Source organism: Vigna unguiculata, chromosome 1, assembly GCF_037176805.1.
Source record: "Vigna unguiculata cultivar grain cowpea cultivar isolate G323 ecotype 2 chromosome 1, ASM3717680v1, whole genome shotgun sequence".
NCBI classification, from domain to species: domain Eukaryota; kingdom Viridiplantae; phylum Streptophyta; class Magnoliopsida; order Fabales; family Fabaceae; genus Vigna; species Vigna unguiculata.
The window spans coordinates 3,630,583-3,658,209 of record NC_140792.1 but is presented as its reverse complement, the minus strand read 5'-3'; the positions used below and the strand labels follow the sequence as shown (position 1 = coordinate 3,658,209).

The window sequence follows — 27,627 nt, the reverse complement described above, 5'->3', positions numbered from 1 at the left end:
TGAAATGAAACAAAAATTATTAATAATAAGTAAAAATACTTTCTTTTTTTTATATTACATATTAAATGAAAGGTTTATGCTATTAAACACTTAAATTGAGAGTATTAAATATTTTCATGTGAAAGAAAAATATACAATAAATAAAAATATTAAAAAATAATAAAAATATTCAAATATAAGACATAATTTTTTTTAATTGACATACATTATTTTAACATAATTATACATAAAGATTATGATAAAATGAAAAATATAGTAAAGATGCGAATGAGTTTCATGACAAACAAAATAATTAGAAGAAATAAAAAATAGAGGTGTATATATATATATATATATATATATATATATTGTTACTTAATTAATTGTGAATATTTTAATAATTTAAACGGGACGGAGATATGAGATATGGCAGGAACATGTATTATGGCAGAGATATGTACATTCCCATATCATCCCCATATCCAATTGTAAAAGTCGGGAATTCTCTATACCCATGTCCAGTCAATGCAGGGATTCTCCATCAAAACGGGGACGAGTTTAGGCAATACCCACGAAGACGAGTTTATTTGTGATCTCTACTTACGACGAACTTTATGGTATAAATTTCTATAATAGTTAAATAACATAAGATGTATATAAGATAAAAAAAAATACCTAAAGAAAGTAGTTAAAAAAGTAATGAATTAAATATATTTTTAGTTCCTACATTTGGATGCAAAATTAAAATTCGTTTTTGTGTCAAAATTGTGATATATTTTGGTACCCAAAATGAATATTATCATTTTTAACATTTAGGTTAAAATTAACCCTTAGGTTAAAATGATTATATTAATTGATTTTTTAAATTTGTGAACCAAGATATATCACACTTTGAGAAATAAATAAATTTCAATTTTACATGTAAATTCAGAACCAAACATATACTTAACCCAAAAATAATTTTATTATTAATTGTCATAAACTATAAACTCATATATCTATCATACCATTAAGTTCATATTTAAAATAGCATATACAGGTCTATGATGAAAAGTTTTAACTTTTTTATATTGGATAGCTAGTTTTTTTTTTTACCATAAAATATGATATCGAAAATATAATATGATATTAATATATATATAAAATTATTCTTCACTTGATGAAGAAGTGGATAATGGCAAATTGTGTGTGAACATATTATTTTCCATTTACAGTAGCTACATTTCTCAGCTGTCCTCCCAATTTGGTTAGAATCAGTTAAAAGCAGAGCCCTCTAATATTAGATGTTACACAACATCAGCACAAACAGAAGTTCAGAACCAAACTGTCCTGAAGGAGAAAACGGTTTATGATTTGAATTTGATTTTGATTAATGTTTGGTTGTAGTTGGAAATGTGAATGAAAAATCGCCAAAGTTGATTTTTCCTCACGGATAATATGGACACAACCACGCCAGGCCCATCTGAAAGTGACCCCTTAAGCGACCCAAGCCACCAAACAGATCCTTGGTGGGCCCCACACAGCTCACAACGTCTCCAACACAGAAAAGAAAAACCCAAAACGACACTGCCAAATCATAAAACGCAGAATCTAGAGGGAGAAGACTTAACCAATGAAACTTTAGTATTTGATAGAGCAATTCCTGGCCACTACTTCAGATACGTTTTCACTCACACGTGTCGCACGCATGAGACCCACCCTCCAATTCTTGACCAATCGCATACCCACGTGACGTCACGTGCAATCGACCCCGTCCCATACCATACCATTTCTCTACCCATCTTACTCTGTTTCTTTTACTTTCTCGAAACTCCGTTACTGTTTTGCTTTGGTGAAGGTCCGTGCTGCTTCTTCGTCTTCGTTTTTTTTACTTGTTGCATGTCTGTTGATCAGTGAAGTGCGAAGCGATGCCATTTCGTTCTCAACTTAGTTTGATAGAGTGCGTTTCTCTGTGATCTCAAGGGAATCCAGCGATGATTGTGTTAATGCGGTGCCTGATACTTGATTCTAGTTTCGGTTTTGCGAGTTTGTTTCCTCGAATTATATGAGATGTTTGATTGGAACGACGAAGAGGTGTGTACTTTTTTTCAACATTTTACTTTTCTCTTGGAATTTTTTAGTTTAATTTTTTCGTTAGTATGTGATCCAGTTTCTAGTGTAATTTTGTTGGTATTAGTAGACCTGCTTAGGTTCTCGTTGAAATGAATTTGATGATTTGTTGTGTGTCAGTGCGTGGTGGTTGGAATATGAAATATTACTGGATTGAGGTGAGGGATGTTGTTTGTTTAGCTGTAAAATTACTTTTCTTCTTGGTTACATGCTTATTTCGTGCAAATATTGGGATGTCGTGGAGGCCTAACCCTTATCTATAGATAGGTAGAGAGAGACAAATATTGCTCAATATTAGTTTGTTTAGATGGGCACAGCGTTCTTTACACTAGTGACTTGGGTGATGACAAAGTCGTGATATGGTCAAATGCATGAGACGACCTATTAGCCTTCTGTAGGAAGAAGCCCTGGAAACTAAGTCACCATCATGACCATCCAATTTGAGATTTGGATCCAGGGGAGTGGAAGATGGCGTGGCACTAAAAAGACACTGTCATTGTAATCAGGGAACTAAGGCACTTGGCTTACTCATGAGAGCTGCTATTTTACGTGAAATATGCGTATGAATTATTATTGAACCAACCCAACTGAAACGTCAATAATAACAAGGGTTATGGTGAACCCAAAATGCAACTATGTTTATATAGGTGTTCTGTATTCTGCTACTGGACCTGAGAATAGAAAAGAGAAATTAAAATCAGTGTTTAAGCAGAGGAGAAAAGAATACTGCCAGAGAAGGGGAGAATTTTAAGAAAAGATTGTTACTAGATTTCTGTCATGCCTTTCCCAATACGAAATCCTTCCATTTATTGTTAGTTTTCTTCTTATGTGTGGCATGCCTGACATGTGCCTTTTCTGGATTAGTTGACACGTGTCTTGATGACCTTATACTCATTACAATAAGTCTCACCCCAATCTCACCGATTATGATCCTTCGTAGACTGGGAAAAATGCTTTGAGAGTCCAAGCAAGAGAAAGAACCAAATCATTCTCTAAACCGTTGAATGAAATTTTACTTCAGCAGTTGAGATCCACAGATCCACCGTGGCAGGTTGAAGAAGAATGAGAGGAGAAGGAAACATTAAGAGAAAGAGAGATTCTTTGGTTGTTGAACCTTGGAGCCACCATGCATTGCCGACAGTTGAAATAGGTAGTAGAAAGTTGTGAAGAGAAAATTGATGAACAATTTATTTTCTCGGGAAAGGGAATTTTGAGTATAAAGAATGAAAAAAGAAGGGAAGAGAATAGAGATCTCAGTTAGCAGGATCTGCAGTGGATGAGTAGAGGGATTAGTGATGGAAGTTTCAAGTATCGTCAGAGGTAGTATGAGGTCTGGGAGTGCATCCAGAACTGTGTGATGTGCAAGTACAGAGTGGTTCCTATGTCAACAGTAAATAAATAATAATCGTGCTTTGGCTGGTTGAACCCATTGGCGAGTAAGATGGATACTTTTTCACAAAAGCACTGCTTTGAAGCTTGCCTTAAGCCATAATGACTTTTTCAATTTTTATTGTAAGTGGAATATCCTAATGATAAATGCCTGTAGAAATAATTCTCTATTCAAGAAAACATGCTTGACCTCTAACCATAAAAGGTGTCACTTTTTGGCCACTGCAACCGCTAACAAAACTTGAACAGAAGTGAGATTTGCCACAGGTGAAAATGTGTCTGAAATCTATTCCAGCTTGTTGTGTGTATCTGTCCACCACCAAACAGGACTTGTATTCATCATTGTTACCGTCTGGTTTACATTTCAGCTTATATATCCAATGACATCCAATGCAATTTTTGTTGTGATGAAGTGGTGTGGTGTTATGAACCAAGTTTAAACTCTAAATCGTGTAATTACTCCTTCATAGCTCTTCTCCATTCTGGATATATTACTGCCTGATGGCAATATGTGAGTTAATAGGTAGTGGAAATTTGACAGTTTCTGTTAAATGGGGAAGGTTTAGCTTAGACAAGGAAGTTTTGGTTAGGATAAGAGATGTTGTTTGAATGGGTAAGATAGGAATAATCTTTTGGGTCGGCTGGGGTTTTGATTAGTCAAATTGATGGTCATAATGTTTGGATCGGACCTTGGATTGAAGGTGATTTTAAGTATGCTGTGCAGGTGAGTAATTGTAGGATCAAGTGTTGTTGAATGGCCACAACAAAAATCAGTAGTTAAACCAAAACGCCATCACTTATTGAATCATGTTGTTATGTACTTCAATCTAAAGTTCCTATTTCTTTTGTGGGAGAATGTGTCTCTATAGCTGCTTATATCATCAATTGACTTCCTTCTCTTGTCTTAAAACAATAGTTACTCCTTAAGCTTTTGTATCACAAACTAATTTAGTATGGGTCGATGAGAGCTTTTGGTTTCCTGTGCTATGGAGCCATGTTAAAATCACAGGGAGACAAGTTCACTCCTTAGGCATCATCTGTAGTCTTGATTTGCTATCCACTTCTTTACAAGTCTATATGCTCTAATACTATATCAGAACAAAAGCTCAGTGAAGGATGAAGTAAACAATTGAATCAAACATTTAAAAGCAAACAAAAAATGCATTCTCTCAACTATATATATATATATATATATATATATATATATATATATATATATATATATATATATATATATATATAGGGTGACAACTGACTGATTTATAGCGAGAAGTAACCGAGTGACTATTTAAGAACTATGCTAAATCTGATAATTAAGTGCATAAATTTAAAGGGGGAAAAGGGTATCTTGAATTTGAATTTTTTTACTACCGGTTAGGAATATCTTTGAAAGGTTTTCAGTTAGGGTAAAATCATGTCTTACTTTGAAGGGGAAAGGCCTTCAAGAATAGAATCAACATGTTTAGCAAGAAGAACTAGACAACCAATGCTAGCTAATTCATCAACAATAGACTTGATGCGACTTAAGTAATCATGCATGGTCTACGTGTCATGGGACTGATTGCAAAGATCAATACGGAGTTGACAAGCACGAGCTTTAGTTTGGTTAGAGAAATATTCGTGAATATGCTCCCAGACCTGATAGGAGTGAATGACAACAATAACACGATATGAGACACCCTTGGAAAGGGTAGACTACAACCAGGTAAGCAAGATTTGGTCTTGGACTTCCCACTTTTCATAAGTAGGATTTACAGTTCCAGAATCACAATCACGTTCAAAAAGAAACCAGGGAAGAATAACGGGATTAACAACAAACTAATGGAGTTTGTGGGCTTTAATTACAGGTTCAACTTGTTGCTTCCAGTGGAGATAATTGGAATTGTTAGAATCTGTTTTATTATTTGTATTAATTCTATCAGGATTTGTGTTTTATTATTTCCTTATTTAGCAGATTATAATTGCAGTGTATGATGGTATCCCTAAATTATAGGGATTTGATTGTCTAGGTGCTATTATTATATTTCCTAAAATAGGATTCTAGCCTTGTATATAGGAATTGTATTCTCAGAATAATATATTGAACAATTCTACCCTAAATTATGAGATGGCATCAAAGCTCTCAAATTCTGGGAGCCGCCTTTGACTGCGGACACCAAAACCCTAGACAACAGCCTTCATTGCTGCCACCATCCCTTTAAGGTTTCAGAACAGCCTTCATTGCTGTCAATCATTTTTTTTTGGGTAGTCAGCCTTCATTGCTGCTGCTGTGTTTTTTTTTTCCTCTCGCAACAATCAAATTGCTATTGGTTACAATACATTGACATGGTAGAACAAACTGCTGAAGTTGTGAACACTGTGTCACAGAACACTCAAGAACAACTGCAGAACCTCAACACTGCCTACCGATTGACTGGAAAGAATTATTTGAAATGGGCCCAACTTGTTCACAGAACTTTGAAAGGTAAAGGGAAAGCTAACCACTTGACTGACGCTGCTCCTGAAGAAGAAGATCCCAGATATACAAAATGGGATGAAGAGGACTCTATTATCATGGCATGGCTATGGAACTCCATGGTCCCAGAAATCACTGATACTTGCATGTTTCTTAATTCTGCAAAGGAGATCTAGAATGCCATGTAGCAGACATACTCCAAAGCTAAAGATGCTGCTGAAATATATGATGTGAAGGTGAAGACTGTCGCTGCCAAACAGGGAAACAAGACTGTTACAGAGTATGCCAATCAAATCAAATCACTATGGATGGAATTAGACCATTACAGGGTCATAAAAGCAAAGTGCCCAGATGATTCAGCAATGCTCAAAGAGTCTATTGAGCAAGATCGAGCCTATGATTTCCTAATGGGGCTTAATTCTGATTTTAATCAAGTGAGAGTCCAAATCCTTGGAAAAGAAAAAATTCCAGGAATTAATGAAATAATAGTTATGGTCAGAAGTGAAGAAAGCAGAAGGGGAATAATGTTAGAAACCCCAACCATGGAAAATTCAGCCATGGTAGCTTTCGGATCAGCCATGATGGCCGACCAAAAAAAAGGGGGAATAACCAATGTGGAGAAGAAAGGTGAAGGAGTATGGTGTACCTTTTGTAACAAGCCTCGCCACACTCGTGATAAATGTTGGAAGCTGCATGGAAAGCCACCTAGTAGAGATTGGGGATCCCAAAATCGTGACAAGGAGTGGGGAAAAAAAGGAGACAACACTAGAAAGGGAGGACAAGCACACATAGGGGCTGCAACAAATGAAGAAAACAAAGGAGGAGTGATTCACCTTAACCAGGATGAAGTAGAGCAGATGAGATTATTCCTCAACAAGTTGGACAAGTCTCCAGGTAGTTGTTCTCTGGCACATTCAGGTACGTTTGGTAAGTTTCCTTCTTTTGGACTTAATGCCTCAAATAAAAACTATCACCCATATTGGATACTAGATTCTGGGGCTACCGACCACATGACACCCCAACCTAAACATTTCTCTTCTTACACCCCTTGCCCTAGCAACTAGAAAATATCCACAGCTGATGACTCTCTGATGACTGCAACAGGTCAAGGAGAAGTCCAAATAAGCCCATCCATAACCCTTAAAAATGTCCTTCAGATTCCTAAATTGTCTGTTAGTTTGATTTCCATAAAAAAGCTCACACAAGATCTCTCATGTAATGTTATCTTTTATGACAATGTTTGTCTTCTACAGAACAAGTACTCGGGGAAGACAATTGGACATGCTAGAGAATGGAATGACTTGTATTACTTGGATCATCCAAATCTGCTCCCAGACCCGGAAAATAACACCTCTTTTTTCTCTGATTCAATAAAGACCAACAGGGAGAAGGTCTTCCTACATCACTGTCGCCTTGGACATCCTTCCTTTAGGGTCATAAAAAGGTTATTCCCTTCCCTTTTTAGCAACTTAGATGTGGCAAGTCTCAACTGTGAAGGGTGTGAACTTGCTAAGCACAAATGTGTTCCTTTTCCATTTAGTAATAATATGAGCATTTTTCCCTTCTATTTAATTCATACTGATGTGTGGGGTCCCTCAACTGTTCCAAATATTTTTGGTGCCCGTTGGTTTCTTACCTTTATAGATGATTGTACTCGTGTCACATGGGTTTTCTTACTAAAACAAAAATCCAAAGTCAGCCATGTGGTTCAGCATTTTTTCTCCATGATAAAAAATCAGTTTGGTATTAGCATTAAGAGGATTAGATCCGATAATGCCAAAGATTACTTTAATCATGGGCTTATTTCCTTTTTTCAAAAAGAAGGTGTCATTCATGAGTCATCCTGTGTTAAAACACCTCAACAAAATGGGATTGCTGAGAGGAAAAATGGGCACCTTCTAGACCAAACTCGGGCTCTTCTTTTTCAACATAAGGTTCCTAAAAGGTTTTGGGGGGAGGCTGTTCTCACTGCATGTTATCTAATTAATAGACTACCTTCTAGTATTCTAGCTTCCAAAAGCCCTATGGAGGTTTTGTCCTCTTTTTATCCTAATGTGTCCACTTCCAACCACCTTGTTCCAAGAATATTTGGGTGTGTCTCTTTTGTCCACGTCCACAGTGGTGATAGAGGTAAACTTGATCCTAGAGCCTTAAAATGTGTTTTCATAGGATACTCATCAACACAAAAGGGATATAAATGTTATCACCCCCCATCCCAAAAATTATGTGTCAAGAGATGTCACTTTCTTTGAACACCAAAGTTATTTCCACCAAACTCATCTTCAGGGGGAGACTTCAAGAAATGAAGATGAACTCCTTATGCTCCCTGACTTAAGTTTTGGACTAGAAATAAAGACTAAAAGTGTAACAACAGAAAAGGAACCCACTAAATCCACTCAAGATGGGGCTGATGTAAGATTTGGGAAAAAATTGGTTTATACAAGGAAGACAAAAGCCATTCTAGAATCTGTGCATGTCCAACAATCCAACCCAACATTACTTGAGGTAACTACCCCTAATCCTTTAATATACATTGATTTTCCAAATGTACAAGAACCTGAATCTAGTTCAACACCACTTTATGAAAACCTAGATATTCCAATTGCCCTTAGGAAAGAGACTAGGAAATGTACCACCAAGCCACTATACCCTCTAGCCAATTACCTATCCTTTAAAAACTTCTCACCTACCCATAAAGCCTTCCTCACAAGCCTAAACACTACAACCACACCTACCTCTTTATCTGAGGCATTGAGTGATAAAAAATGGAAACAAGCCATGGATGCCGAAATGGAAGCATTAGAGAAGAATAGTACCTAGGATTTGGTTGCTCTCCCAAATGAGAAAAAACCAGTAGGGTGCAAGTGGGTATATACTATAAAATACAAGGCTGATGGATCCATTGAGAGGTACAAAACAAGGTTAGTAGCTAAAGGATTCACTCAAACCTATGGAGTGGATTACATGGAAACATTTGCTCCAGTTGCAAAAATTAATACAATTAGGATGATATTATCCCTAACAACTAATTATGATTGGAACTTGCAACAATTTGATGTTAAAAATGCCTTCCTTCATGGAGAAATTGAAGAGGAGATCTACATGAAATTGCCCCCTGGATATGGTGGAAAAACAACTGCCAACACTGTTTGCAAGATAAAAAAGGCATTGTATGGGCTTAAACAATCACCACAAGCATGGTTTGGAAGGTTTACTAAAGTTATGACAGGTCTAGGCTTTAAACAAAGTCAAGGAGACCACACTTTGTTCATTAAACACTCTAAGTCAAGGGGAGTAACAGTGTTACTGGTTTATGTGGATGATATTATAGTGATAGGTGATGATGAGGAGGAGCAACAACAGTTAGGCCAACATCTGGCCAAGAACTTTGAAATTAAGACCTTGGGAAAATTGAAGTATTTTTTGGGAATTGAAGTGGCCCATTCTAAAAAGGGAATATTCATATCTCAACAAAAATACATCACTGATTTGTTAAAAGAAACTAGTAAGACAACATGCAAGCCTGCAAGTACACCAATTGACCCAAACCTAAAATTAGGAAGCGCCGAAGAAGATACTGCAGTGGACAAGGAAATGTATCAAAGGCTAGTTGGTAGACTGATATATTTATCTCACACGAGACCTGATGTTGCATTCGCTGTGAGTCTAGTTAGCCAATTCATGCACCAACCGAAGGAGGTTCACTTACAAGATGCACTAAGAATTGTGCAATATTTGAAGGGAACCCCAGGCAGGGGAATTTTGTTTAAACGAAATGGGAATGTAAGTCTGGAAGCATATACAAATGCAGACTATGCAGGGTCAATTGTGGATAGGAGGTCAACTACGGGATATTACACTTTCCTTGGAGGGAATCTTGTGACTTGGAAGAGTAAAAAACAGAACGTGGTAGCCAGATCCAGTGCTGAAGCAGAGTTCAGGGCAATGGCACAACGGATATGTGAACTACTCTGGCTGAAGATCATCTTGGAAGACTTGAGGATAAAATTGGATGAACCAATGAAACTTTATTGTGATACCAAATCTGCTATTAGCATAGCTCATAATCCAGTGCAGCATGATAGAACCAAACATATTGAGGTTGACAGACATTTTATCAAAGAAAAATTAGATAGTGGTCTGATCTGCACTCCATATGTCTCCTCACAAGAAAACCTTGCAGATATTCTAACGAAGGGGCTGAAGAACAAGAACTTTGAGAGTATTGTTTCCAAGCTGGGAATGGAAAATACTTATTCACCAACTTGAGGGGGAGTGTTAGAATCTGTTTTATTATTTGTATTAATTCTGTCAAGATTTGTGTTTTATTATTTCCTTATTTAGCAGATTATAATTGCAGTGTATGATGTTATCCCTGAATCATAGGGATTTGATTGTCTAGGTGCTATTATTATATTTCCTAAAATAGGATTCTAGCCTTGTATATAGGAATTGTATTCTTAGAATAATATATTGAACATTTCTACCCTAAATTATGAGAGGAATCATCCAATTTCTAAGCAACAGAAGTGGGAAAAATTTGGGAGGGAACTAGAACTGGGATTGGCCATGGTGAATCATCAACCAACTTGTGATATCATACTAGAATTGGAATAAACAGAGAAAACAGTGGTGTGACTGTGTCAAAACAATACTTAATATTAAGTTTTGGAAAAGATACAACTTACTTGCAGTTATGGGTGGTTACAAACTAGTGTAACCTCCAAAACTTACAAAATAAAGAGAAATAAAAAACAGAAAGAGATAAAATTGTACTACAAAACAAGAACAAACAAACAATAAACATGTAACATTAATAAATACAACCAAGGTATGTAGATAGGGCTGTCAAAATGTTGAGGTACTATATAGGCCATCAGTATGTTGATTCACATGTTACATGTGGCTAGAAAGTGGAAGTGATGGAGGGTGAACTAGATGACTCTACACAGTTCGGCATGAATCTTCTTCTTGTGTGGTCAATTAGCTATGGGTACAAAACCAGTGATACTAATAAGGTGAGATTTGTACCCTTGACCACTACCACTAATCCATAACATGACGTTAGCCCAAGTAGACTAGTTTGAACCATTGAATTGGCCAACCCAAAAAAAGAAGTCTGAACTGAAAAAGACAATCATTGTGCTTGTTACATATGTTAGGATCAAACCAATTAGAAGGAGGCAAAACTTAAAACTTTGCACACTACCTGATTTGCATTAGTAGCTAAAAGTTATAACAAGGGAGTAGTGAAGTGATCTGACGATCACTCTAATATCCATTAATCATGTTAGAAATGGAGTTTAAGCCTAACTCAACCCCACAAAACCGGCTTGTAAGGTGAGGTTTACACCATACTTATATATTATGAAATTGCCTTATCTCTAGTCGATGTGAGACTTCCAACACACCCCACTCACGCCGGGATATATACATCTCGTGCATGGAACTAGAAATTAATAGGTGGTCCGTTAGAGGCCCAATAGCAGGTGGAACAGAACGTGCAAGAAATCTCGTTAGGATAGGTTTTTTTTTTGCACAATGACTCTGATACCATGTTAGAAGTGAAGTTTAAGCCTAATTCAACCCCACAAAACTAACTTGTAAGGTGAGGTTTGCACCGCACTTATATACTATGAAATTGCCTTATCTCCAGTCTATGTGGGACTTTCAAAAAATCATAACCATATTAAAATTTTTTATGTGATAATACCAAATCAGTTGGGTGTTTTACTAAAATACACAATTAAATAGGGATAAATTAGTTGAAATGTTGAGTGTAGTTGGTAGTAAAGGTTTTGTAAATTTTGTTGTCTTTTTCACTTGCTTTGCACATTACTATTCTTCCTGGTGTCTATTTATGTTACTACTGTCAATATCTAGAGTGTACTTCTGTTAATTATTTTCAAATTCATCAATAAAAATGTTAAATGATGGATTGTTTTCAGCTAGCTAACATAATATGGGGTGAAGGAGGTGAGAGTGATGATCATATTGTGCCTTATCCAGAGGTAAACGAAGGTGTTAGCAACAAGAAAGAATTCAATCAGGAAGCTTCTACGACTAAGCTCACAGAGTTGAAGAGACCAGAGGCTAAAATTGATTTTTATGAAAGAAAGCTTAGAAGCAGTTCCAACCTTGATAATAGTGTAGAATTACCTGTCTCAGGATATGGAACACATGCTTGGCCTGACTTGTCTTTGTCCAGTTCAGCTAAAATGGATCAGGGATCCCTTGGTACTGCAGTATCTAAAAATTTAAGAGAACTTGGCAAATTCAGTTCAAGAATTGGTAAAATTGCTATTTACTGGAATTCTGACCAGAAACCTGTCAATTCATTTTTGTTTTTATGTAGGCCCCTCTGTCTGTTGATGTTTTTTCTGCTTGTCTTAGCAAATAGTAAACATGCAAGATATGTAGTTATTCTTGGCCATTTCTAATTGTACTAATGCTTGACAGAAGAATCTAAACAGAATGAAAAGGATGCTGAAATTTTCCGAAGTAGTAATGAAGGTAAAGAGCAAGGTGATTTTGTTGATTATGAATGGGCCAACATAGGAAGTTTTGATGACCTTGATCGAATTTTTAGGTAAAGTAAATTATCTCTGTTGCATTATATAATACATGTGTTATAGCATTATGCCACCAGTGTATTTAATATCATTTCACTCTTTTTACTTAATTACTGAAGTGTAAAATGGTCTAAACTTTTCTCTCTCTTGTCATCCTATTTATGAGAACTGTTAGTATTCATCACTTTTCATAACTGCTCTCACTTTGCTCAATCATACGTTTAATTCCTTCTATCAAACATGAATGGAAAATTATGAAGGTTCAACGATAAAGTAATCATTAAAAGTGAAAAAAGGGCATTAAATTTAGTTTTATTTTAACAATTTTACACTTTAAACTAGGATGACTTCATTTTGCCAAAGTTTCAATTTAGAAATCTAGTCACTTGATAGTTTTATACCCCATGGTTTTCTTCATATGGTTCATGTGATAGATAGCATCGAAAAGAAGTTTCGGAGTTCTGATTAACAGTGAATATTTTTAGACATACATATATTCTTATAGTTATTAGTCATTTATTTCACAGTGGCATCTATCTGACTGAGTATTCTCACAAGTGATGATTTTGCAGCAATGATGACCCTATATTTGGTCATGTAAGTCTTGATAATTCTAATGATCTTTGGTCCTCCAAAGATGTGAGCAACAATTCAGCACCTTTACCATTGGATACACCAAGTTCTTCTGGTGCTTTGATTAACGAAGCTGATCCTTTGGAAATCAAAGAAGAGTATGTTCAAACTAATGATGACAAATCGTTGGACCTCAGCTTTGAGAAGATTGGGATTCCTGCATCCGAAGTTTTACAAAATTTGTGCACAATCACAGCTATTGAGGGAAATGATGGAGTTAGAAGCAAGCCTACAGAAAAGGAACAACAGGTATGCCAATTTTCCCAATGATCGAATCTTTTTATTATTTATCAATTTGCAAAGTGGACTAAATGAATAATTGTTTCACTTTTCTTCTTTAGACAATGTGTTCAATAGTTGTTTATTGTAATATAGTTGGTGTTTGAGCAAAATGGCAAAGGTGGGAACCTTGGGACAATTTATGAAGGAAATAAAAGCTGGATTAAGTTTACAGGGAAACCTTTGCAACGAGTGAATCCTTTATGTTGGATGCATCTGCAACGGACAATATTGTTTTTTCTTTTATACAATAAATATGCAACTAAGGGGAAGCTTCTGCATCAATAGGTTCCTCCATTTGGTGGCCTATGGAAACTCATGCTTAGACCATGTAAATCTGATTATCGATTCGCCATAAAACCAAGGTACATTGTATACAGCAAACGGGTTGTTGCGAATCTAAAGATTAGGAGTTAAAAATATAAAAGAATCCTTAAACATTAGCTAAACTAGATCTTACCACGGGCCATATGAGGTCATTGAAAGAATAGCGGAGGTTGCATACAAACTGAGGTTACCAAAGGGCAGCAGGATACACCCAGTTTTCCACGTATCTTTATTAAAACCCACTATGGCAGCGGAAGTCAATGTGTAGCCACTTCCCAAATGTGTGACTGAAAATTGGGAACTAAATGCTCAATAAGAGGAGATCCTGGCTATCAGACAGAAGGAAGATCTAGAATGGGAAGTCCTGGTGAAGTGGAAATATATGCTAACGTGCGAAAATTCCAGGGAGTGTTTATCCCAAATGAAAAATTCTTTTCCAGAGTTTCACCTTGAGGATAAGGTGCATTTTATGGGGGGAGGTGTTGATACGAATCAAGCCCAGAACTAAGAAGATGAGAAACAAAAAGAGGTTAAAAGGGTGTATGAAAGAAAAAAATGGAAAACCATTAATTGGGGCTTACAAGCAAAATCTGAGAGGGGGAGTGATAACGGTTTTAGTGGAGATGGCAAGAGGAGAGAGAATAGCGAATCTTAGAGATCCTTTTATGGTTAGAAAGGGCAGGAGGAAATATAGGTGGAGAGGGGGGAGGAGAGAGAGAGGGAGGTTTGACAGGCTTTTTTGGCTGAGGTGATAGTGTGCTCATGACAACCATTGTTCTCCGTTTTTCTGGATTTCATACTTCTAATAAAACAGTAGCACTGTGGTGCCGGTGCTGAGTCCTTTATTTACTTCTACTTTAGATTTGTGTGTCTATTAACAAACATAGACTAAGAACGGAAAAGGATGAATGCCCTAGATGGGAGACAAGATGGAAACATAGACTAAGAATGCTACAAAACACTTTAGGTCATCTCATGGGTAAGTTTTTGAACGAAAATAAAATTATCAAAAAGTTTTAGAACATAAAGAACATCTTTAAAGTTGATGGAGGGCAAAAGAGAATCATTACCTCCTCCAATTATTGGGATACGAATCACATTGGCAATTATAGTGTAGTTACCCAAAAAGAGAAACATTTGAGGTTAAAAGAGATGAATGAAGGGTCATATGGTTTGTTGCACTGGAGTCTAGAACCTAAGAGTCCTTGCATATAGTTTTAGAAGCTTTGAAAGATGAATTGAAGTTCTTACCAGTCATGGCTAGAGTTGGTTCTTGTATGGGTTAAAAGATGATCCAAAATATTCAGAAGACTCAGCTACAAAAGAACTTTCCCCTTAAAGCTGAGGACGGTCGTAAAAAGATTTAGTTTCATGAAAAGTAACATATATGAATGTAAAAAACTTTCTCGGAAGATGGTTATAATGATATCTTTTTTATTAGATGCGTAACCAACGAATATGCATTTAACAACTCTAGGATCTAACTTTCCACGGATCTTGACTATGTATATGAACAGACACAATACATCCAAACACCTGACTATGAAGACTAGAGTGAAAAGGAACTGATGGAAAGAAGGAAGATATGAACTCAACCAAACTCTGACCATCTAGGACTTGAGAGGGTATTCGGTTAATAATATAGGCAGTTGTGAGGACAACCTCTCGACCATAAAATTTAGGGCATTTATTTTGAAAATAAGTGCCTATGTCACCTCAAGAAGATGCCTATTTTTTCTTTCAACAATGTCATTTTGTTGTCGTGTATCCACATAAGTAAACTAATGAACAATACCATTTTCGAAAAGGAATTTAGACATGTCATGATTTACATATTCCCTCCTATTATCAGAGCATAAATGTTTGTTTGACTTCCCAATTTGTGTTTTTACCATACGGAAGAATTTGGCAAATAAAGTAAAAACTTCAAACTTTTCATTCTTGAGGAAAATCCATGTAACACGGGTGGCAATCATTAATAAACATGACGAACCATTTAGCACCAGAAATACTATAGTTTGATGTAGGCCCCCAAACGTTAGAATGAATTAAATCAAAAGGATGGTAACTCTTTGTATTACTAGGAGGATATCGGTCCTATGGTGTTTTGCAAGTTGACATTCATCACATTTAAATGACTCCACATACTCTTTCGAAAATAAGGAAGGAAACATGAACTTTATAACGGGAAAGGAGGGATGTCCTAGACAAGGAGAAGCCAAATTTGAGAGGACTCAAAAGTAGTGCAAGATTGGAGACAAGAGATACCTGTTTGTGCACTAATACTATCTTTACTTCCTAAGTTGTTAAAACAATACAATCCTTGTTGTTCCTTAACAGTTGCAATCGTCCTCCCCGTAGCAAGATCTTGGAAAACACAATGAGTAGAAAAGAAGGTTACAAAACACTTTAGGTCATGGGTAAATTTTATAATGGAAATAAGATTATTAGAAAGGTTTGGAACATGAATAACATCTTTAAGATTGAGGGATAGCAACAAGGAAATGTTACCACATCCAATTATTGGTATATGAGTTCCATTGGCAACATTAATGTGGTTTCCGAAAAAAGGAACATATTATGTTAGAAGAGATAAATGAGGTGTTATATGGTTTGTGGCACCAGAGTCGAGAACCCAAGAGTCCTTACATAAAGTTTTAAAAACATTAAAAGATGAATTGAAGTTCTTACCGGTCATAGCTAGAGAGCTATCACCAGAAGGTGACTTTGGTGGACTCCAAAAGAGATTTCAAACGTTCAATTTCAACACGTAGTGTCTGCATCTCTGAAGTTAGAAGCTTAACATTGCTTAGTTGAACTTCCATGCTTAATTAAATAACAGGATTCCTTAGCCTCCTCTTAATTAAAAGAGAACAATAAGAAAAAAAAAATGCTCCAGATGTGGCAGGGCAATGGCAAAAGCTCTAACAAGAAAGCTCGACGACTACTCCAACAACAACTTCGACGAGGGCTAGCGATAGCTTTGGTGAATGTCCAGTGAAGGTCTGACGACAGCTTCGACAAAGGTTTGATGATAACTTTCACGAAGGTTCGGCAGCAACTCCGATAGACAACAGAGTGCAAGAACGGACAAAACCATAAGTTGGGTGCACTTCAGACAATTCTAATATTTAAAAGAAATGGGTGCACTTCAGGCAACCCTAAAAGGAACTGTAGCTAAGATGGAGAAGAAATGCAGAAGATTGTTATTCAATTAGAAAGGGGGCTCCCAAGATTGGGAGTTCTGATACCAACTAGAAAAAAAATAATATAAAAGAGAGAAGATTGTTATTCAATTGATTCATTTGAATCAATACATTAGCCTCTATATACACAGAACTCTAACACTAAAATAAAGAGATCTCTAGAATCTTCTTACAACTTCTATTAACTTCTAATAATACATTTAATACTCTACCAACTTCTAGTAATGCAATTAATACCCTACTTGCAACAATTTTCTTTTAATTTCATCCTCATATGTTTTGTTAAATCTCAGGTTATAATTGTGAAATTTTTCTTCAAGGCAAGACTGGGGCAGATTCTCAGGATACCAAACACAAATTCTTAGAGTATTGAGTAAAAGAGAAAAATTAATTATAATTACTCTAAAGTTTACAAATGAATGTAATTTATCAATTTAAGTAATATATTTTGTTACTAACTTTGATCACAAATGTTACCTTCAGCAACTATCAATATTGGTAATAAAATATTTACTATGTATATTTACTAGGGTTAGTGATAGTCGCCATGTTGCTGTTGGAATGGACAACTGATAGTTGTAACTGAAAATAAATGATACATGGGCAAATGATCCTTAGTTCATTTATATTATTGATTTCATCCATAAGTGCACCGTACCAACATTGCTTGTTTGATATCTCTAGTCCTGTCACTTGGGAACTAATTTGGTTGTTTGGTTTCTATACCTTCTCATTTTGGCAATAGAATTTAGCTTCTTTAGAAAGCACCGGTTCTTTTCCTGATGGATATCTTTTTTGCTTAAACATTTTTGTGTTTAGAATTGCACTTATATTTGTCCTTTGGTGTATTTTTATTCTGATTAGATGTGTATGTCTATCATACATGGCTGAATCCCCTTGGCATAATTATGTGCTACAGCTCTAGCAGAAGATTTATACCTGTTTCCTTCTCAAAGTCAAGTAAGTATCTGATCTCTTTCATTTCATATATATGCAGGTTTTTAGGCAAAAGAATCTTTTGAAAACTCGGAAAAAATCACAGGTAAAACAAGATTTTTATGGTAATTGGTCTCCTTCAGCAGCACCGGCTAGACAATTTGAGAATGAATTATCACCATCTGTCATACAATCTTCTCCCTCTCCAATTCTTGGTCAACAAAAGCAGATCCAAGGAGCTGAAACCTTATTTCAGAATATTGTAAATCCTTATGTGGCTTCTTCTGTGTATGAGAACCTTACTAGTACATATCCTGCTATGCCAATGCTGTCGCAGACTCTGTCAGGTGATCTTAGGCAGCAGCCTGTGCTTTCTGGGTACGAAGTGTCTCCTGATATAGTGAATCCTGTGAAAAATTCTGTGGACTCGGTCAAACCTCAAATCATGACTCCTCAGGAGAAAATTGAAAAATTGAGGAGGCGGCAGCAAATGCAGGCAATGATTGCTATTCAGAAACAACGGCAACAATTGGGCCATCAAGTCCCTAGTAATACCAAATCAAGCACCCAGAAATGCCCTCCAGACATCCAAAGTCATCTCAGTGACGGGACTGATGAAGATCTAAGAATTCTTCCTGCTCCAGATCCACCTATTGAACAAGATGATTCTAATACAATGTCAGTGGCAGTTGGAAATGATTTTGTTGAAGACACCATATTGTACCAGCTTCAGGATATTATATCAAAGGTATGGTTGAATTGATACTAGCTAATATTATAATATATTTAATTGTTTCCTTGTATACTAATCTTGATATGGCTACAATGCCGAGGCAAACTTTTTCTACAGTTGGACCTCAAAATAAGACTCTGCATCAGAGATAGTTTGTTCCGGTTGGCACAAAGTGCAACTCAAAGGCATTATGCTAGTGATACTAGCAGTACAAACAAAAGTAGCAGAGACGAACTTGAAGTTGTGGCAAGAGAAGAAAGCAATACACAAAATAGGTAGGAAAGCTACCAAATGCACTACAACTTTAAAGGCCATTACTTTTGCTTTTACAAAGTGCACTTATTATCAATTCAGTATCATTCAATCATGATTCATCAACAGCAGAATAGGAGGAAAATGCCATAGGTTTATGTGAAAATTTCTGGTGTTACCGAGTTCTGTGTTTTTCCTTTTACCTCACTAATGGACAAATTTAAACACAGAAAAAGTTGGGAGTAGATTATAAGTAAATTATCTGGTGCTTGAGTTTCTTGCTATTATAGTCTTGGAAGTTCAAATCTTCCTCTATGGTGAAGTAGAAAAGTACAAAACATTGTAGATATAAATATTTTGGTTAAGTTACACCAACCCTAGCAGAGAATTTTGTTCAAACCATTACAATATCTGTCACAAGCCCAAGCCTAATTCCCCTAAAGCCTATTTTCATTAAAAACAACCAAATACATCAAAATAATCATCAATGCAAGTTGGGAAGGTGCATAGTAGGAGGTTAATAGGAGATTTGGTATGTTGGTGGAAGGGTCGCACCATAGAAAGGGAGGCATGACCATAGCTAATAGGGGTTGTTAGTCATTTGTAGAAATCTTCATGCGAAGAGGGCAAACTGCAGCGGAAAAAAATAGGGGAAAGGGAAAGAATACCAGAGCTCTTGAATTTAGATTCTTGGCTCTTGCAATCCAGCTAGAGGATCATGTTCTTTGAAATATATTGCTACCCTCTTCATCCAAGATTAATACTTCTGCTATTTGACCTTGACCGTGCCTTCAAATCAGTATTTTTTTTTTTTGGGTGGTGGGATCACATCTTCAACTGATTTTTCATCTCTATCACATTTGTCCTGGTTTAGACCCTCTAATGTTAATCTTATTTCATAGTTTCCTCTATGGTGAAGTAGAAAAGTACAAAACATTCTAGATATAAATATTTTGGTTAAGTTACACCAACCCTAGCAGAGAATTTTGTTCAAACCATTACAATATCTGTCACAAGCCCAAGCCTAATTCCCCTAAAGCCTATTTTCATTAAAAACAACCAAGTACATCAAAATAATCATCAGTGCAAGTTGGGAAGGTTCGTTGGAGGTAGAGGTGCATAGTAGGAGGTTAATAGGAGATTTGGTATGTTGGTGGAAGGGTCGCACCATAGAAAGGGAGGCATGACCACAGCTAATAGGGGTTGGTAGTCATTTGTAGAACTCTTCATGCGAAGAGGGCAAACTGCAGCGGAAACTGTAAAATAAGATGAAATAGGGTTTTGGGATTAATCTCCCTTGTGTAAACCCTACACAAAGGACAATTTATTTATATTGATAATGGGCCAAATCCCAGAAATACATAATGGGCTGAGCCCAACTATTAAACACAATATTATATCATCTAACACTCTCCCTCAAGCTGGTGCATACAAATCGTATGTACCAAGCTTGTTACAAAGATAATCAATTCTAGGTCCTCGAAGAGACTTAGTGAAAATATCTGCTAATTGATCACTTGAGTTGACAAACTCGGTCTTGATGTCCCCGGATAGGATTTTTTCTCGAATGAAGTGACAGTCAATTTCAATGTGTTTGGTCCTCTCATGAAAGACAGGATTAGAGCTAATATGAAGAGCAGTCTGATTGTCACATATGAGTGTCATTTGAGTGACATCTCCAAATTGCAATTCTTGAAGCAATTGCTTAAGCCAAACAAGTTCACATGTGGCTAAAGCCATAGCTCTATATTCTGCTTCTGCACTAGATCTTGCCACAACACTTTGTTTCTTGCTCTTCCAAGAGATCAAATTACCACCAATTGAGACACAATATCCGGAAGTAGATCTTCTGTCGGAAGGAGATCCTGCCCAATCAGCATCTGAATAACATACAACTTTTGTATCAGAGTTGGAATCATATAGTAAACCTTTTCCAGGAGAGCTTTTGATATACTTTAATATGCGAATAACTGCATTCCAATGTTCTTCACATGGGGAATTAAGGAATTGACTCACCACGCTAACAGCAAAGGAAATATCAGGACGAGTAACAGTAAGATAATTCAACTTTCCAACTAACCGTCTGTACTGTTCAAGATCTGAGAAAGGCTCCCCCTGTTTAGGTAGAAGTTTAATATTAGGATCCATGGGTGTTTCTACTGCTTTAGAATTCATTAATCCAGTTTCCTCCAGAATATCCAATGCATATTTCCTCTGAGATATGACAATACCACTATTGGATTGTGCTACTTCAATACCCAAGAAATACCTGAGTTTTCCAAGATCTTTGGTCTGAAAATGACGACAAAGATGTTGCTTTAAGAGGGAGATGCCAAGGTTGTCGCTTCCTGTGAGAACAATGTCATCAACATACACTATTAAGTAGATACATCCAGCACTGGAGTGACGATAAAAAACTGAATGATCCACTTCACTGCGAGACATGCCAAATTGTTGAACAACACTACTGAATTTTCCAAACCAGGCCCGAGGAGACTGCTTTAGGCCATATAAAGATTTGTGAAGACGGCAAACCAATCCAGAAGACTCCCCCTGAGCAACAAAACCCGGAGGTTGCTCCATATAAATTTCTTCATTCAAATCGCCATTGAGGAATGCATTTTTGACATCAAGTTGGTGAAGAGGCCATTGGCGAAGAGCAGCCATGGCAATGAATAAGCGAACAGATGCCATCTTGGCCACTGGAGAAAAAGTATCACCATAATCCAAACCAAAGATCTGTGTGTAACCTTTGGCAACAAGGCGAGCTTTGAGACGGTCAACAGTGCCATCAGGGCCAACTTTGATAGCATAGACCCACCTGCAACCAACAACAGATTTCCCGGATGGTAATTGAACAAGATCCCATGTTCCACTATGCTTGAGAGCACTCAATTCATCAAGCATGGCCTGACGCCAACCAGGGTGGGCTAATGCATCACCTAAAGATTTTGGAATTGACAAAGAGGAAATAGACGAAAGGCATGTATAGAAAGATGGAGAGATTCTATGATAACTCAAAGCAGCATAATGAGGGGAATGATTACGGATAGAATGCATACCTTTACGAAGGGCAATGGGAAGATCATACTCAGTTGTTGGAACCGGAGGAGACAAATAACTCGGCACTTGATGTGAGTCATGTGTTGGTTGTTGGCAACGATGTCTTCTGCTATAAACCTGAAGAGGTGGTCTATCCGCAATAGGTACACTCGGAGGTGGCTGAGGAGAATCCGAGGTGGCACTGGAAGTGGGCACACTAGGAGGATCACACACAACAGGGATATCTATAGTAGTAGATGGTGGCTCACAACGAGAAGAGGGGTGTGTGAAGTAAAAAGAAGACTCGTCAAAGGTGACATCAGCGGAGATAAAATGATGGTTGAGGGAAGGAGAGAAACACTTATACCCTTTTTGTGAGCGGGGGAATCCTAAGAAGACACATTTGTGGGCTCTCGGAGACAACTTATCCAAGCCAGGACTAAAATCATGAACAAAACATGTGGACCCAAAGACTTTAAGAGGTAAAGGGTGAAGAGGGTCGTGAGGAAATAAAATAGAATGAGGAACTTGGTTATGCAAGACTGAAGAAAGCATGCGATTAATAAGATAACAAGCAGTAAGAACCGCATCACCCCAAAAATGTGAAGGAACTGCACCATGAATTAAAAGAGTGCGAGTTGTTTCAATAAGGTGCCTATTCTTGCGCTCAGCCACTCCATTTTGTTGGGGTGTATAAGCGCATGATGTTTGATGAAGAATACCCTGAGAAGCCATAAAATGTTTGAAGGATTGAGAGAGATATTCACGACCATTATCACTCCGCAAATTTCGAATAGAAACCCCAAACTGTGTTTTAATTTCATGAAAGAATGATTGAAAAATAGAGAACAACTCAGAACGATTTTTCATTAAATATAACCAAGTACATCTTGAATAATCATCAATAAAAGTAACAAAATACTGAAAACCTAAAGTAGACTTAACACGACTAGGTCCCCAAATGTCTGAATGAACTAATGCAAAAGGGGACAAAGCTCGTTGTGAGCAACTACAAGGAAACGAACTACGACTATGCTTTCCTAATTGACAAGACTCACGCGACAAACTAGATAACTTGGACAAGCTGGGGACAAGTTGTTGCAGTTTGGCAAGGCTGGGATGACCAAATTGTGCATGAAGAAGGGATGGTGATTCCATAGCTGCGCCAACATGTGAAGGAGGACGAAGATGATACAGACCATGAGACTCACATCCGGTGCCAATCATGTGTCTCGAACTCCGGTCCTATAAACAAATAGAATCTTTGGTAAAGGAAATAATACAATCAAGAGAACGAGTTAGTCGACTGACAGATAATAAATTGAATGGAGACCCAGGAACATAAAGAACATGATCAATGGATATGGATGGAAAAATATTAACAGTACCAACACCATGAGATGAGACTCTAGACCCATCAGCCATTGTAACTGAGGGTAAATGATCCGGACAAGACAAAGAAGAAAACAAAGATTTGTTACCAGTAATATGGTCTGTGGCGCCTGAGTCAAGAACCCAAGGACCAAGAGAATCAGAGTGAGTCAGGCCAACGAATGATGTACCTGTGCGTGCAACAGAGGCAGATGTAATGGAACTAGAACTCTGACGTTCCTCATACCATTTGAGAAAGTCATTGAAAATGGCAGGGTGCCCTGCGGTATCAGATGAAGCAGGATCCACAGTCGCTGATCGGGGAGGAGGATCAGAGTGAACTACTGCAGCAGACCGAGGAGGACGTCCATGTAGAGCATAACATTTGTCAATCTTGTGGCCTAATTTGCCACAATGGTCACACTTGGGTCGTCCCTTTCCCGGCTTGCGAGAACGATTGCGATCATCCCGCTGAGAGACCAAGACTGAGGAATCATCAGCACAAGTAGATGTATCAATGATTTGTTTTCTTGGCACACGTAAAAGGGCAGAACTAGTAGCAGTGAAGTTGGGCACAACAGGAGACCCCAAAATCTGGTCGCGAACATGGGAATATTCATCAGAAAGACCATGTAATGCCAACAACATAAAGAACTTTGACCGTTGCTCAAGTTCTTCAGCTGGAGTGGAGGCCGGAGGCAATAACTCATTAAACTCATGCAGAAGGGCATGAATTTTGCCCAAATATTCAGCCATGGGTCCAGGACTCTGCGGAGCAACAACTTTGAAAAGATCCTGACAAACACCATAAAGACGCTGAGTGTCATTGGTGTATAACAACTTGGCCTGTGCCCAAACGTCTGAACATGTTTCATATGAACGAAACATTTGTTTCAGCGAAGAGTTAATGGTGGACTTAATGACAATGCATAATTGGGCATCAATTTTCGTCCAGCGGGAAACTTCATCTGCAGCAACTGTAGTTACACTCTGGGTGAGATGATCTTCATATCCTTGACTCTTGAGCCAAAGTTTGATATCGGATGCCCATGTCGCGTAATTTGTGCCATCCAACTTGTCAATGGATAAATGCAAATTGACGTAGTTGGTATAAACAGAGGGTTCAGACAGCGGAGTGCTTAAAGATGACACACCCGAATTGGCAGCGGAAGAAGCCATAGAGGGAGAAACCCTAAAAATTCAAGGTGCTCCGATTGAAACAACAACCACAGATTCAGAAAGAGCTCAAGAAGGCGATTCAGGCGAAGTTGATCGGCGCAGAAAACGACCGGCGACGCGCCGTCACGCGCGGCGGAGAGGTGGCGGCTGCCGGAGCTTGCGGCGGCGCGTGGAGGCGCGTGAGAACTCCGATGGCGGCGATATCTGCGGCGTTGGAGTCGCCTGGCCGAGACGAACAAAACCGTCTGGTCGTCGGTCAAAACTGCAGCTCCGGTGACGGCGGCGGCGGAGGCGACGGTGACGACGGCAGAAGCGGCGGCAATGAGCGGCGGCGGGACGGTGGCTGTAGTAAACTAACCTAAGCTCTAGATACCATGTAAAATAAGATGAAATAGGGTTTTGGGATTAATCTCCCTTGTGTAAACCCTACACAAAGGACAGTTTATTTATATTGATAATGGGCCAAATCCCAGAAATACATAATGGGCTGAGCCCAACTATTAAACACAATATTATATCATCTAACAGAAACAAATAGGGGAAAGGGAAAGAATACCAGAGCTCTTGAATTTAGATTCTTGGCTGTTGCAATCCAGCTAGAGGATCATGTTCTTCGAAATATATTGCTACCCTCTTCATCCAAGATTAATACTTCTGCTATTTGACCTTGACCGTGCCTTCAAATCAGTATTTTTTTTTGGGTGGTGGGATCCCATCTTCAACTGATTTTTCATCTCTATCACATTTGTCCTGGTTTAGACCCTCTAATGTTAATCTTATTTCATAGTTTACCTTATTTGATATTTCAGTTTTTTTTTTAATCGGCAATTGGTTGTTAATTTTTGTTAGAGGAAGAGTTGAACCCACACCCTCTCTTATCCTCCATTCTAAACCTCACAAAACCAATCTTATTTTTCCAAATTGTTAATAGGAGGAATCAAACCCCCGACTTTCTCCTCCCTTCTCTTCCTTTCAACCACTAAACCAGCTTATGACTCCATTTGATATTTCAGTATTATCTCCAAACTGCAGTATAACTATAAGCATGTTTATCTTGTATAAAAACAATGAATTTTAGAACCGTCATTGTTTTCACGGTATCAACCATGATCTCGAGTAGGTTGATTGCATTTTAAAGATGCTATGTATCATCACCTTGATTTAACTGTAAAGTTATGTTGCTAACTATTTTTACTGTATGAACCATGTTGGTATTACAGATATGCCAGGATGCCAGATGTTGAAACAGAGACGAATCCCATTGATAGAACCGTAGCCCATTTACTTTTTCATAGTCCTATGGAGCTAACCCAGAACTATTCTGACAAGCTTGAGTCACCTGTTTCTACTAAGGTGCAATGTGAAAGCAAAGCAGCTAACCTGGTGAACTTTCCCATGAGTTGCTTACCAGATGAGGACTCGAAAAACAATCAACAGCTTTCTCACCTTGGGCTGAAGAATTCCTGGTTTGATACCCAGTCTATGGATCAAATTAGAAACAGTCCCTGCGTAGACACTTCTGAAAATGCATCCAACACACAGGAACTTGAAGCCTCTCAATGAAGAAGAAAGAGGGCTCTCCAGATATTTGAGGGTAAATGCTTCCTTATTTCTTTCAATTATATATGTATTTACTGGTAATTCAAATGTTTTATTTTATTGTCATTCACTCAGATCATAAGCAAGCACAATTATGGCTGTAGAATCCTGGGAACCAGTTTCATGGTTATCATATTATTATCGTTTCTTCTGTTTCAAAACATGACGGAGTATGTATATCAGTATCTGACCATACTTAAGGTCGCGAGTGCTGTGTTGTTTCGTTCATAACTGCAACAAAATGTCTCGCACTCAGATGTTAAATTTAAGTCTTTGACTGACTGACTTAGACCAGGGTTTAAAGTTTGTGTCGTATTTCTGTATGTTCTGTCACCATTTGAGATTGAGTCATAAACTTGCGATTTTTTATTTGAATTTAAGTTTTTCACCGTTTCTGTCAAAACACTAACCGAGACATATCAAGCTATAATATTTGTATTCATTTTAATTAAATTTTCAGGTTGACTGGCAATCTTATATGGGACAGTTTACTTGGTTAGTCTCCCCATTTCCCTTTGATTGTATTTCAAGTCGATGCTTATATTTTGCAATGCTTTTTGAAGGCAAAGTAGATTGTTAGTGGCATTTTGATAGTCCACTCAATACGTGCTGTAAGATTAATTACCTAATTTCAGTAAACATTTTCGTCCTTGCCTGCAGCTTGAGTGCATGATATAAGCTATTTAATTCTCAGAGTTTTTGCAAGTTGTTACCGCTTTTTATGTTGTCTGACGTTGAGGACTGTTCAGGTTCTTAATATGAAAGAAATAGATTGTGGGGAGATGATGGCGATGAGGACACATGGTTAGGATTGCGTAACCAAGGTATAACCTTCCACGGTATTACTGAGGGTTGCTTCTGCATGTTTCTTTTTATTTAAAACTCTTATTCTTTTTTCTATATAGAATACGGAAAAAGATTTCCCGATACATAAATAATAAATACGTTACGTAGAAGGTAAAAGTACGTAAGAAACGTCAAGCTGTAGTCCTGCACCGCTCCTTTTTCTTCCTGCATCTCATAAAAATCTTAATCTCCAAAATACCCCTCAATTCTCCTCCTCAGCCCCTCATCCCCTCCCTCATTCGTACGCCACCCAAGAATGATGGCGGCGCGGGAAGACGAAACGCGGTTCATGTTTAGAGATGGCGTAAGCAACAAAAATCAAGAAAAGGGGCAACAAGATAAACATATGACTAGGCAACTGTAAGGACTAGGACCCACATTTTGCAAGTGAATATTGCAAAGCATGGAGCTTTTGCAAGTGAACATTGCAAAAGCATGGAACCGGACCGAATTGGAAACTTATTTCTAAAAAGCGAAATCCCTTAGACGAGGAATTGTATCATTTTGAAGAAATTAAATTACTTAATAGTTAGAATTATTTGCAATTGAATTGTTTTTATTTCTTGAATAATAAATTTAGGTGAAGTAATCGAAATGTTTTAAATTTAAATTTTTTTTTGTTAAAGTAATTTAATTTTTATTTTACGGTGAATTTAATTACATTTGAATTTATCTTAACTCGACTTTTAATTTTAGCTTAACTTGACTTTCAACATGGTA

At 37.4% G+C, this 27,627-nt stretch overlaps 1 protein-coding gene across 4 annotated transcripts; it reads left to right on the top strand.

Annotated features, from left to right (window-relative positions):
* The first annotated feature begins 1,595 nt into the window (after positions 1-1,595).
* On the top strand, positions 1,596-26,720 carry LOC114173722 (protein LNK2-like). Of its 4 annotated transcripts, XM_085667485.1 has the most exons (9): positions 1,596-1,816; positions 1,942-2,052; positions 11,881-12,223; positions 12,392-12,521; positions 13,077-13,386; positions 17,947-18,633; positions 18,736-18,893; positions 25,683-26,056; positions 26,522-26,720. In XM_085667485.1, exons 2-8 carry the CDS (start codon positions 2,029-2,031, stop codon positions 26,023-26,025), a joined length of 1,995 nt encoding a protein of 664 aa, XP_085523611.1. In that variant the 5' UTR covers positions 1,596-1,816; positions 1,942-2,028; the 3' UTR covers positions 26,026-26,056; positions 26,522-26,720. The 4 variants fall into 4 exon arrangements, with proteins under 4 accessions (XP_085523611.1, XP_085523635.1, XP_085523592.1 ...); XM_085667509.1 differs by having other exon boundaries at positions 1,762-2,052; positions 12,395-12,521; XM_085667466.1 differs by lacking the exon at positions 26,522-26,720 and adding an exon at positions 26,137-26,436 and having other exon boundaries at positions 1,763-2,052.
* Positions 26,721-27,627: the final 907 nt, after the last annotated feature.